This window comes from Mugil cephalus, chromosome 11 (genome assembly GCF_022458985.1).
Source record: "Mugil cephalus isolate CIBA_MC_2020 chromosome 11, CIBA_Mcephalus_1.1, whole genome shotgun sequence".
NCBI lineage: Eukaryota > Metazoa > Chordata > Actinopteri > Mugiliformes > Mugilidae > Mugil > Mugil cephalus.
In genome coordinates this window covers 16,198,242-16,212,556 of record NC_061780.1, presented here as the reverse complement: position 1 = coordinate 16,212,556, position 14,315 = coordinate 16,198,242, and the positions used below count along the sequence as shown (strand labels likewise).

Sequence of the window (14,315 nt, the reverse complement as noted above, 5' to 3'; positions counted from 1 at the left end):
CTCATTAAATCGTGGCATAAGGGTGTTTTGAAAAGAACATTGTTAATGTTATTTCAGGCCAAATGTGGGCAATGCAGAGAGCGTTGCAGTATCACACTGTTACAGTAGGAAAAAAAGTAAGAAACAGTAGAAAACTATCAAGAGCTGCTTCCTCCAGTCACTGTCCACCTTTTAAAAATTTTCTATCCAAGTATTTAATGTTGTTGATTTAAACCTCAAATCTCACTTGCAGCCGTGGGGAACGGGAGCACTGACTCTTACACCCGGGACCTATTCATTATTTTTACCGTTGGCACCTGTATAACTTCACTGAACAGCTCTGGGGTTATGTGCTTTACTAAAGGGACAATCAGCGAATCTCTGTTAAGTATTTTTAGTTTGAGACCAAATCTGAAATGTTATTACAACATGTGACAAGCTTCTTTACATTGGACATGAGGTTGGTAGTTTCACTCTGCAAACAAGCAGTAGACAAAGTTTTGTCATGGACACCAGCAATTAAACATGGACGCCAGCAGCATTTAAAAACAAACAAGTAAACGTGTGAATCTTTTGACCAGTGTCTACAGTTAAATGTGATCCACATTTTTATGAACCGGATGACAACAGGGAGACCATCTTCTACATTTATCACAACTTAAAATCCATTAAAATTACAACCAAGTGCTCCAGTGTAGGTGCCGATGATACCACGTCCTCTGAGAGTAATAGTTAGAGCCTTATTTAAACCTTTGCACAGCAGGGGTCTGCTGGTCACTTTCTAATTGAAGTACATGGTGTGATTGCGCCAAGATCTGAAGAGCTCTCTAAAAGCTACAGGAAAGAAGTTGATGATGCCTATAGGCCTGACAGGTGATTTACAAAGATCTCCCAATTATTTGAAGTCTACTCTGAGAAAAATCGTTCATGAATGGTGCAGATTTAAATTAAAAAAACTGGTAGCTTGTGCGGGACTGGTTGTCCCAGAAAATACAACCCAAGAGCTGAACACTTGCTGCAAAACGAAGTCTCCAAGAAGCTAAAGTATCCTCCTAAGATCTTCAGATAACTCTTGTAACTGTTGAAACAAAAATGCACAGTTTTGACCAATGTTGGAGGCAAAAAAGGCTTTGCTGTCAAAGAAAGAACATTAAAGCATAACTACAAAGACCATCTTGCAATAATATGCTCTTGAGAGAGGAAGCAAAGAAAGAGTTGTTAGCTCCCTGTATCCGTATACATATTTGGACCAAATCAATGATAACATTTCAGAAAAAGAATCTTAAACCAGTGAGAAGCAGTGGAAGTGGAAATATTATGGTTTGTGGTTCCTCCACTGTACATACGTATCAAACAAAGAAATGAGTTCCTGAGTTTTTCCAGAAGTAAACCAGTAGAACTGGTTCATAATCCTGAGTGAACAAGCAAATCCATCAAGGAATGGCTTAAAGTGAATATTTATTTTATAGATGTATGTACAAAAAGATGAGTTTACATGTAACTAACATTTTTATTTTACTCTTGAATATTGATACTGATAAAACCCTCACAATGTTTTGTACCCACTGCACTCACGTCTGTCTAGTCTCAGAGATTAGATGGACAGCATTGCACTCCATGCATTACATTTGTTTTGTTGTGCTACAATGTTTCCATTAGCTTCCATTAGGCTAATTAAGAATAAGCATGAGAGGACTGACAGGCTGGGTGAGTCGATGCTTGATACATATATAATTAAAACAGATCAAGCCCTCATGGCTGTTGTTCTGTTTGTAATGATACAGAATTCAGAAGTTTTAAAACCCTCATCGAACAATAACTCGCATAAAAATGTAATTGTGTGGACAGAGAAGATGCTGAATATGTTAAATCAAACTTTCTATCACTGTATTTACTTGATAGTTGATTTAAGCATTAAATACAGTGTGGTGGTTATTCCTACCTAACAGAACACACTATGATTTTGCAGTGTACCCACTTCTCCACAGCATTCCACTCTCCTGTCAGTAGGAAACCATTAAAGCATATCTTGAGAATCCCTTCCTTTTCTTGGTGCTGCTCTCACCTGCTGTAGATTGACAGTGCTGTGTGCTCTCCTTCCTAGTAGCAGCTTTCTTAAATTCCTCAGCCACCACAGTCCTACGTCTCCCGTTCTGTTTGGCAATATCAGCTCGAATTAGAGTCCCACTTGCTGTCATCGTTGTTTGATTACATGCGTCTCAGTGCTATCCCAACAGCCAAACGCTGGTAAGCTGCTGAACCATCTTTTTACATTAACACCTCGGCTCACGGCTCACGTGCTGCTCCGTGAAACAGCACTGACAAAAGCATTGTGTGAGTCACAGGGGGTTCAGAGCAGGTGGCGACAGCTTCCCTATGACAAAATGAGTGTGCGTTTGTTTACAACCGAGGCTCCCCCGCCTGATGTCTTGGTTCGTGAGGTCTGGAGCAACTGTGTTACAGGGCCTCTTGATAAATTAGGTACATCATTAACAGCTTAAGTTAGGACTCTGAGATGTGACGCAGGTGCAGGACAGACCACAGTTTATTTTAATGAACCTAGTTTCCAACTTGGTGTCTGCCGAAAGTAGTAGTAAGTAAGTTTAAGAGATACAAGCATCACATGGTGGTTCCTCCCTTGGGGATGGGTTCTTCACACCTTACTGCTATACCTTACTGTTGCTTCAGCAACTCTAAAAACAACTCAGCTGGTCACGGAGGTCAGCTCAAGAGATATGAGCTGAAATCAGTGACATTTGTGATGCTTTTGTCTATGGATTGGGGTTTTTAAAGGCAAAAAGAAGCCACAGGTGTTGCCTGTTGGGGTTTAATCCTGTGAACATGCCTCTGGCTTTTTACGTGACTGTTCCTTCCGTCACCCAAGGTGTCTTTCAAATGCCTAATATATTTTTTATGCTTGCCGAAATTACATTTGTCAGCAGCTGAAAGTTCAAAGGCGACTCCTTACTTTGCGCTTCTGCAAGTTAAAATAAATTTGCTGGTTGTATTTTATTGTCCTAGTTCCCCAGGTATTATAGGCTGGTTGTTTCACATCTGTTAACTGTGCTTCTCGTGCATTTCTGTCCCTACAGCTCCATGCGGAGGTCACTTCACGGGTTCAGAGGGAACTGTGCTGTCCCCAAACTACCCACACAATTATACCAAGGGCCAGAGCTGTGTCTATGACATCTTCGTCCCTGGGGACTTTGGTAAGCATTTCCAGCCATTATTTCTTTCTGAGTTGTGGAAGGTTTTTTAATTATAGTCTGTGAAACTTGCTACTATCACTGGATGAAGCCCACAATGGGGCGTATATGTCCAGAAATATATTTATTTGCAAAAAGGAGTAGGCAGAGACAGTTCTTTGTGCATTCATCTTTATGGATGTTTTTGTGTCTGTGAATGAACTGAGGCTTACTCTCAAATCTTGTCATATGGGACAAAGTACTAGCAAGCAAAACATTCATTTCCCTATGGAACTTAATCTATGTTTCATGTATTTTGTGGTTGTGTACGTTTGGATCGGTGTGTTTGATGTTGACAGACACTGACAATCTAGCAAAGTGCCTGTCTGCTGTTGGAGTGACATTTAATCCATGTAGACTTGTCTCATATCTAAAACTGAATCTGCAGAGAATGACCAGTCAGTGAAGGCATCTCCTGGTATGTCCCTGGGAAAAAAAAAAAATCTTATTCAATCAATACATGCATGTTAGAATTCCACAGCTGCTTGGGGACCCCTGCACTTCTTCCAGGTGCTCTGCACTCTAACGTATGAGAGATAGGATCAGTGCAAACAAAAATTGATTGTGTTGACATGGAAAATGCTCTGCACCACAAGTAATCGAGAAGAAGGTCAAGCAGCGAAGGGATGTGGGGAATAGATGGAGCAACAGTATATTCGAATGCTCAGTTTATCCAAACACCTGAGTATATACATAATTTAGCAAAGACATCCAGAAGACCTTGGTTTGTTTTTGCACAGTATTCCATGAGGTTATATCCCAAGCCTATGAAAGACAGATTAAGATTAATCCCCCGTGTGACGATCCAGACCAACAGTTTACATCCTCACTTCTCAACTCTCACTCCTCATGGAGTCCATTTTAAATAAATGAACAAGCATTGCATACAAACGCAGCCTTGGCTTAAATTGCCAGCAGAAAGCCTAATGGAGTGTTGAATCCACCAAACATCATGTGTTGCGGATTTATTCGAATTTATTTGCACACCCGGTTGGGCAAGGTGGCAGTTAGGTGGAGAGTGTGAAGAGATGCTGTTGAAAAGTCTCACTCATGGTGAACAAGACTGCTGTGGTGCAGCTCGAGGGGAAATCTACGTGTAGTAGTCTAAAAGGAAACTGGGCTTCACATCTTGAGTACAGCAAATTGAATACATTTGAAAACCAACTCTGAAAACTCTCATTTTACTAGTATTATGTAAATGTTTGGTGTACCGTCTAAAGCAGCCAGAACATTTAATGCCCTTGCACCTACATCAGTACTCTAGTAATGTTAATTAAATAAGCTCCCCACATTTTCTTTTCGCTGCAATAATAACACACTAAACAGCACTTGTTTGCGTAAATATAAATGCCCTTGGAAACCATCCATTTGTTTAAAATGTCTTCAGTTATGTGTTTACTTAAATGTCATTTTGTTGCTTTAATTAATCATGTGAGTTAAATGAAACTACAAACAGGGACAGGTACTGACTGGAGGATCCAGCATTTCAGTTTTTAACCTCCATATAAAACAGTATTGATAGAAATTCTGTTTTGTCTGCACCAGTTTGGCTGCTGAGTTTAGCCTATAGGCAGTGTGATAACAGAAATCACATCTCAGTGTCTAGTACACAGGTAATTGAAATTTGTAAGCGCCTAGGGTGGAGTGTCAAGGCTGCGTCTTAGTCTGCCCCACATATGACCGATAGTGCGCTATAAGCCTTTCAGACATTGTGTCAACCTGGTTGCGGTGGCAGGAAAAGGTCAGTGGGAAATATCATCTCCTGGCTCTAGCACAGTAACCTCAGGGTTTTTACACCTGGGCTGAAGGGTTGGAGAATTATATTGATGTATGCCTTTTGCTGTCAAGGTGTAGCCACAAGGGTTTAGGCAGATCTTAAAATAGATGAATGTTATATGGTGTCATAAAATATTTTAGAATGTGTTAGGTGCTGCAAGCGCGCTGTGTACACAGAAAACTGAACAGTTTCACAATTCATTCATTATATTCTTATTAAATCTGGACTATTTCCTGAATGTGATGCAAGTACAGTGTTTGTGTTGTGTGGGATTCAGTACTTAATTTTTCATTTTATGTACTTGAACTCGAATGCACAGGATAACTGATAGGGCAGATCATCAGGGGTAATACATACAGCTTGTACTTTATCAGCTTGGTTATGTGTTAAGGGTTTCTTTCCCGAAAGCCCCAGGAAAGAAAGAGAGCCATAAAATAAAAATAAAATAAAAATGCTAACACAGTATCAAGTAGGGTTCCCTTTCATATCTGTAAATCCATATCAGCTTCACTCCCTCTCCTCCTCAAGTATTCGTACAAAACATACGACTAGTGTTAAATTTTTAATATTGGTAAACCACATAATAATGTCTAGGGGAATGGAGGCAATGGAATATGTTGATGCAATGTTTACTTAAAAGGCCTAATCCATAGGTCAAAAATGAGGTAATTCATGAAGATAAGACACTTGAGAAATGATCCTGCTAAGGGCAGCAATCCAACTACCAGCCAAAAACTGCCAATATCACAAAGTTGTTGTTGCAGCCGTACTAGAATTGAAACTTCTCTCCACTTTAGGTGATTGTTGGTTGGTGGTCTGAGCTTTGGAGCTGAATTTTGGACCAGATTGTAACTGCTAGCCTGGCCGCGCTGCTTTCCACTACATTTACAATTTGTAAGCTGTTGGTTTCTTTCCATACAAACGTAATTCCCTCTGGACTAATGGTCGTGATTAAGAAAAATAAAATTAACAGATGTTGTATCTATTATTAGTCCTGAAATCCAAAACTGATTGGTCGTATTAAAACTGTCAGGTGTGAACGCATCCAAGACACAGTGATGACACATCTGCCATGAACCATTAGACAACATAAAAGGATTTATTTGTGTCTATTCATGGTTCTTTTTTAATATTTTGCCTTTGTAGCAGTTAAACTAAACAAATACATGTATCAATAATGGAATGGCTCAACAAATTAAATAAATGATTATTATTGAGCTACTTATAATAATAATAATAATGGATTGGATTTATATAGCACTTTTCAACGCACAGAGTGGTTCCCAAAGCACTTTTTACAGAACCCATTATTCATTCATACACATTCTCACTGGTGGTGGTAAGCTACTTTTGTAGCCACAGCTGCCCTGGGGCAGACTGACAGAAGCGTGGCTGCCAATGTGCACCGAACGGCCTCTCCGACCACCACCACATTCATACACATTCATACACATTCACACGGGGCAAGGTGGGTAAGGTGTCTTGCCCAAGGACACTACGACAGTAACCGGGACAGAGCGGGACTCGAACCGCCAACCCTCTGATCATTGGACGACCCGCTCTACCACCTGAGCCACTGTCGCCCCCACTACTTGTAATTTTGTCATTAAAAAATGAAACTTTATCAGCCTGTGGTCAGTAGTGATAATGGTGATGAATGCCAAGTGACTACATGCAGATAGTTAACACACTCTTCATGGTTCTGAAACTTCTATTGGTCCAACTGAGACAGCAGCATTATTTTATTTCCCCAATATATTTTGATGCAACTCAAATAATGCAACAAACTGACTCAGAACTGAACCCAATTACACTCATGATGCATGTGGAATCACATTCCACTGAACATACAGTGCAAACTGACAGCGGTAGACTGGTGATCACTCATTAATGGCAGGTGTGAGCTTGGATTCGTTCTACGTGTCTGCAGGTAAGCGTACAGTAGGAGATGTAGTGACATAATCAGCTACGCTGGTTCCTCTTTATTTTGCCATCTGGTATAGGTTTTTACTAAAAGCACAGGTTTCCTGTGTGTGCCTTAAGATTCTCCGACAGGTTGTCAGAGAAAGGGATTGTGGCAGCTTAAAAAGAACAGGCGATCTTTATATATGTGTGGGATGTTGGCAGATATTTTGTTCTATGTAATCATTGTTAAGTGTCATGTTTTCTGTGTCTGACTGGTTGGAGGTATCCTGGAGAAAGACTCATACCTCCCTGTGTCTTGTGCTTTTGTTTGGACATAATTTTTCCATACCATTTTTTTGCAGCTGTTATCACATAATGTATGCACATAATAAACATCCATCCATCCAGCATCATCATGCGCCAATGTGTAATCTAGTTAAATTCTCCCTCAAGCATCACTGCAATCAAACAAATGTATTTCGGTCTCAAATTGGACTGACTGGTCCTATATAGCATATATTTACATTTTGGAAATCTGTCTCCGTGCTTCGGTTTTGTACACACATTAATGTAGGCATTTATGTACTGTATGCGGCTGATGATCATAAAAGTGATGAAGAAGCTGGCAGTAGACACCATTGCTGTAACCATGGCGTGCATATAGTCCATAAAAAGGCTCTTCTTTCATTTATGTGGCATCATTTCTTGGTACCTCGGCACTCACGCAGCCTTCTGTGCATAGCTTAGTTTACTTTGCACCGTTCAAATGTCATTAAGGTGCAATGTGCATCTGTCTTGCCCTTTAATGTTTAATTATTCTGTCAGAAATAATGGTTGTAGTCATATTTCAAACAATAACTCAGCTTTCCTGTAAAGGGATGAATTATTCATGAGACTCAACCTTTGCCTGGGGCATTACTTGTAAACATACAGAACACACTCTGCCCCTCAGGAATTCACTCTTGTATACAGCTATTTAAGAGGCTAGTGTGTAACTTTTTTTTTGGTGTGATATTCTCCTGCATAAATAGGAAGACAAGATATAACCTCACGGTCATAGTGGACAAAAACACCGAAGCGTGTTTCTCAGTAAATTGCATTTTTTGTTCAGTAGAGCCTTTTCACAGAGGTTTTTCAAGGGTGAGCCAAATAGTTTTTTTTTTTTCCTTTTGCAATGCAAAATTTGTTTGTTTTCGTTTTAAATTGGGTTGTGCAAGACCCATTCATACTGAGATGTAGCAACATTTCCTCTAAAGAACTTTAAATTTTAAGTTAATTCTGGAAAATGAACTAAACAATCTGCAAATCTAATTATTTTTGAATTTTTCTCAAATAGCTGAAGTCAAAAATTGAAACTAATTGTTTGCAATAGTGTGACTTTGTATAGTGGAGGCCCTATCTTTAGCCAAGTTATTTAACAGACTTATAATCAGGGTTAACTTTGAAATAATACTATTTCATCCACTCTTACTGAAAGCATCTTATAATGAGTTGTTGCTGATCTTGATTTTAAAGGGGCAACATCCATTCACTCCTGTTTATCCGCCTGTGACTTTTTATAGCTCCAGTGTACGTGTCTAGATAATACTAACAACAACATATGCATAATGGGCGCCACCGAATGTGTCAGGAGGGCGAGACGGGAGCACTGACAGATTGCTGTAATAAATCTGGGCTGTAACAAGATGGACCGAGAATGAGTGAGAGAGAGACTGTTCAGACTGCAAAAGGCAAAGGGAGTACGTCTAACTACAAGCTAGAGGCACATACATCTTAGCTGAATGTGAAAGTCTCAGAGAGAGAACGAGTAAGATGGAGAGCGTGATAATGAGTGAGAGAGTTATAATGAGCGAGACAGCGAGTGAGGAGACGGACACGGAAACGGAGTACGGCTCAGAGTGATCATAAAAACCGTGACCCCACGGGGCTGGTTGTTGACTCATCAGTGGTGTTTACTGAAGACTAAGATCATGCCTGGAGCCACCCTAGTACATGACTAGCTACATCCCACAGAAAATAATCTGTTGCCTTGTCTGTCTGCGCCAGCTTAGATATGTACTCAATGTGAATTACCTGATATGAACTGTGAACTAAGCTCTTGCCCAGTCTGCTCTTGGCAGTTTTTTTTTCCTCTATAGTGCTCCTCAGGTGGAGTCTACCTTTGACAGATGAGTGTCAAACATTCACTTGAACGACTGCACTGACTGATTTTGACAACCTGTACTTTTCAAGGTGACGAGATTCTTGGTGCTCTTTGTGTCCGTGTGGTGGCTTTTGTCATAAATACTGAATGTCTGCAGATTGCTTCATTCTGTTTCTAAAGTAAAAACCATAATAAAAAGCACCAAAATGTAAAAGAAGTGTAGATAGAACTCTAAGAAAGAAACCAGTTGAGTATCCTTGTTCTCCTATTCCTCTTTTTTTTTTAATTCTCCCCCTTAACCGATACTTACAGCTTTCAATCCATAGTGGATAGTTTTTTTTTCTTATCCAGGATAGAAGTCTAATGGACTACATGCAGCTTGTGCCAAGGTGCAGTCGCATACTCCTTGCCAAAATAGCTGATGCAATTTCACTGTGATAATGGGTCATTAAAAATATATGTGTCTGCGCTGTCATATAATCCCTTTGGTTTCTGTAAATGAGCCTCGTGTATGCTGTCACATCCCAGAATCTCAGAAGGCCCGTGCTGCCACAAAGCAAAGACGACAGGTAGCTCTTCCATAATTCATAACCAGAAGGACAAACATATGCTTCCAGTTTTTTTTCATTTTTTTTTTTTTTTTTTCCTACCTTCCCCTGTTGCCTGTGTGGTGAGTGTCTTTAACACTAAGCATTAGGCATACCTTGCCTTAAGGCAAATCCAGTGGGGGGAAAAACAGCAAATTACATTTCATTTAGATTACACGTGTCCAGAGCAGCTGCTTCTCACAGCAGTCCATGACTCATAAGCAGTTTTCTAACAAAGTAAACCAAAGGATTTACGTGTCAAAATGTTCTAACAAATATTCAGTGGTCATCCATCACACGCAAGACGTTGAATCTAACGGTAGATTTTGGATTTAGTTAAAAAATGTGGAAGGGCAGATTTGGAAGGACAAATTTAAGATGTGCTTTTAAAGATTTTTCGTGCAACAAAAAATATTCAGCAAATCTCAAAATGTATCATATTTTGAGAAGGAAAGGCTCAGTTTACCAAAATGTGCTGGCAATGTTTTTCCTGGAACATGGGCCTTCATTAAAAGGAACTTTACAGAATAATGCTCAGTCAGGTTGTTAATCACAAGAATAAACAACACACAGCTATTAGGAAAACTAAATGAAATGAAACTCAGATGCAGATGGTGCAGGGATCTTGCTCATATCTTGCCTGACTTGGTTTTCTTGCCAGAAAATGCTGCACAAAAGCGCGATGGGTGTAGCTTTTGGAGTTGGAGGACTTACTTCCGCTTCACTGCCAGACAAAATGCCTTTAAGACCTTTCAGACAGAGGCAAGGGCAGGAGGAGATAGAGACCATGCAGAGGTAGTCAGGGTTCACTGATTACCTGCTACATGATACCGCAGAACCACGGCCTGTTATCTGGCTTTAATACTCCATTTTAGATAAATACTTTACCAAAACTGTTTTATCACTGCTAGGTTTATATAGTGGTGGAGCAGTTTTGTAAAATCTCATCCAAACTTTAGTTCAGTGGGATTTAGTTGACGCAGTGGTTCTCCTGTGTGCAACCACTTAACATAACCTTGAATATCTCATCACATACCCATCATGCTTTTCAGCATGATGATGATGCACAACAACAAGCAAGATTGTTACATGAAGAGGTTTCAGATTTGTTGTTGTCTCTTTGTTTAGGCGATGTTTTATCCAAGTAGTCACGATGGGTAACCAGAATAAAAAGAAATCAGAAAATAAATGTGAAGGACTGATGAATCCAAGAGGAGTACCCTCAACCAGAACCAGAGGGCCCGTTCCTACATCTTGTTGTTGTTTGCTTTTGAATTTCTCAAGTTATGGTCTGCAACCCCAATCTGCAAAGGGTTTCAAGTACTATATTATTGTGTGTAATCTATAAGTATGACGTCTATGTATGTAAGAGAGTGGAGAAAAGTGGTGTTCATTCCGGTAGCATGGGTGAGTGGTACGCCAGCTGGATGTGGGCTTAATTATTAACATTTACATCTGAGGGATACATACTGTGTGTATATATATATATATTTTTAGATGTATTTCAAGCCATATGCGGTAAAGTATAGCGTTTTCTCTACAATACCTTTGCTAGTTCCACAGTGATGAATAGTAATTGGTGTGGTATTATATACTGTGCTTAATGGAGACTCGTTTTTATGCTGTGTGCTGTAAAGAGTAATTTGGCCTCCTACTTTGAAGCTATTAGGAGATTAGCCGTCTATCACAGCCTAATTGAAGCTTTCTTATTGTTAGGTGTCTAAGTAACATTACACAAGGGCGATGCACCATCAGATTGAATGTTCAGGTTAAACAGTGACAGAGAGAAAATAACTGCTACGATTCACTTAACAGTACAGGAACGATGACTCTACTGCAAGGGTCACATCATCTACACTCGTCGGAGTCTCTCGCTGTCATCACATCTTATGCCAGAGCTCGTTGGCAGCCACTCAGCTGTGTTGGGTTTCCCACAGTAGCGGCTGGAGCTGACCACCTTGTGCTGGAGTAGTAGATAACTATTTTTAGACACAATTATTGCCACACAGGCGAGGGAGAAGATGGCCTGAGTAGGTGGTGTTTAGGCAGAAAGAGGTTGAATTTCCCGTGCTTGTCCAGCTGCTGGAGCCTTGCATTCAGAGATTTTATTAAATGCAGCAAACATTAATATTTATTCACACAAGACGAGAACGCATCTTTAAAAAGATGGCTTAAGAGCATTTCCATTTTCCAGGAAGTGTATGTAATTGCAAGGGAATACACATAAGATGATCTTAACTGTATTTTATAGCAGTTGTGTTTATTTATTCATTTGTTCTTTTATTTATTTAATCTATCTGGCTTTTATGGGTTTTATGATAATCTGCTACTTTCAACACACAAATGACCCAGGGGGGACCAGGCACCTTCATTTACTAGGGAAGAGATCAAACGGGCAGAGGAATGAGATGCACAGAATGAAAGAACCGTTCTAAGATTGTGGCATTTCTCTTCTCTGCTGTATTGCAATGATCCCATCTGCAGCATATGGCCTTGGCTTTGATGGTGGAAAGTACTCCACCCCAACAGTAGAAATGATAAAATAGCCGATAATAATATAATACGAAGAAGCCAGATGAAAAGTGCAGCCAAAGTTTACGACATGGGGCGGTGGCGTTCAGCCAGTCTGATATATTTGCCTTTTGACTGCTCCAGCTTTTCACAGATTGTGTTGCTAAACTGAGACCCAGTCTAAGAATCCGATTTCAGGTCTGACCTACATTATCATCACATTTCTATACTGAAACTCAATTGTTCCCTTTTTCCCCAGATGGGAGGCTCTGTACAGGCTCTTCCTTTCAGTGATCAGTGAAAAGGAACAGTGCTCTGAAGTCTTTATGTAAATGAGGACTGCAGTATATTGTTGTATATTTGTTTAATCTTGGTGTATACAGTAGGTTGCTTGAACATCTCTTTTGCCTTTCCTTATGAAGCACAGTCCACTAGGAAACACTGAGACAATAAATAAAAAAACAAACTGTTGTTATCATACAGAGCACTCTATAGGCATGTGCTTTTGATTCCTCAAAGTCTGACTTCTAAGTAGTCAGTTTTTAATTTTGCAATGAATTGACGCTGCTCTTCAAAAAAAAAATCATGCACTTTAATACAATATGATGAACTTCTTTTCCTTTTTAGAAATACGACTTTTGGTCGGATTTATGGTGATTGAACAGAAAGGAAAAACAGAACCAGAGTTGTTTTTTTATGCCCAGATATGTGCAATTTACACTGGCCATTATGGTAGAGATAGAGTTTTCTGACAGTATAAAATTAAAGTGGTAGGTATGGGCGATATGGACTTAAATTTTTATCCTGATAAATTTTGCCATTCTGGTGATGGCAATAAAAATCATGATAAAAAGATATTAGAATTCCAATTCATGTTTTTGTCACTACATTCTGTCTTGAGAGCCCCACAAACACTGGTCTAAGATGATACTACTCTACTCTGCACATTAGCCACTTATGAGTTACAGCTGCAAGTACGTCAAGTACCTTGCACATGCTTACGTCATCAACTTGCGTCACATTTGTCGCGAGATGGGAATTGCTTTGTGTGGTTAGTCATGAACAATAAGTTATTGCACATTCCTATGAAGAGTTATTATCAGTAAGATGATAATAAAAAAAAGTAGTTGACCTAGCAGGTTTAAAAGTTAGATTCATCATAAGTAAAAAGCTGCAGTGACATAAAACTTGAAAATGCCAAACAAATTAAAATGATTCAACACACGACAAAAAACCCAGACAGCATCAAGACTGACTAAACAAAAATCAGCCTCTGTCAAAACGATGTGGAAAAGGGAGTCTGTGCTGAAGACGCATGCATATCGCTCTCGACTGAAAGCACGCCACGTCATCTGTCGAACCTGGCGGTGATTGTATTGCAGTATTGTTTGGACACGTACTGCTGCCAATGGAACATATCATTTATTGATGATTTTACTGCTGACACCACAATGATGCAAAAGCTGAAGGCTGCCACATTGTAAGCCTGAGAGGACAGCACCAGAGAAATATAAAGCATCTGCTTGTATCGCACAAAATATAAAATCTGAAAATTCAGTTTGACTTTGTGCGTATTTGCTTTTGAATGCCTAATCTTTAAAAAGAGCTAGTCTCAAGGAGTTGCTTTTCTCATTTTTACTTTTATGATAGCTGTTGTTAGCATTTTGTGAGTACACGCCCCTTTCAGGGATGACAGTATTTTGCAAACTTCCATTCAAGGACAGGAAAAGTGCATGATGTCACTGTAGTGTCACTGATTTAACAACTACTCTCCATTGTAACACAAGAAAGAAAATTGGTTGTGCTACTCAAAGGCAGCGGAGTAAAGTCCATCAGTTGAGTTATCTTGCAGGGTACACAGAGTATGGGTTTGTTTGTCGACGTGAAATGGGATGGAGATGTTTTTTGGCACAGATTGCCTCCCCTTAATACCATGTGTGTCACATTCAGACGCCACAACATACTAGATGTTGTTACTGACCAGGTGCACCCATTCACCGCCAAAGTGTGAACTCTTTCAAAGGGAGACTTCCAACAGGATAACAAGCCTTGTCGCAAAGCACTCATCATCCTCCAAATGGTCCCAGGGGCATGACAGTGATTTTAATTTACTTCACATTTTCTTCAGATCCCTGCCCAATAGAGCACCTTTGAGATGTGTTGGCTCA

At 39.8% G+C, this 14,315-nt stretch overlaps 1 protein-coding gene across 5 annotated transcripts in view; it reads left to right on the top strand.

Annotated features, from left to right (window-relative positions):
• The window catches only part of LOC125016588 (CUB and sushi domain-containing protein 3-like), a 211,037-nt gene that overhangs the window by 101,782 nt on the left and 94,940 nt on the right, over nucleotides 1–14,315 (top strand). For all 5 annotated transcript variants that reach the window (XM_047599156.1, XM_047599152.1, XM_047599153.1 and 2 more), the window contains one exon: nucleotides 3,072–3,188. In XM_047599156.1, coding sequence (XP_047455112.1) covers nucleotides 3,072–3,188 — 117 coding nt within the window. The remainder of the gene's footprint in view (nucleotides 1–3,071; nucleotides 3,189–14,315) is intronic.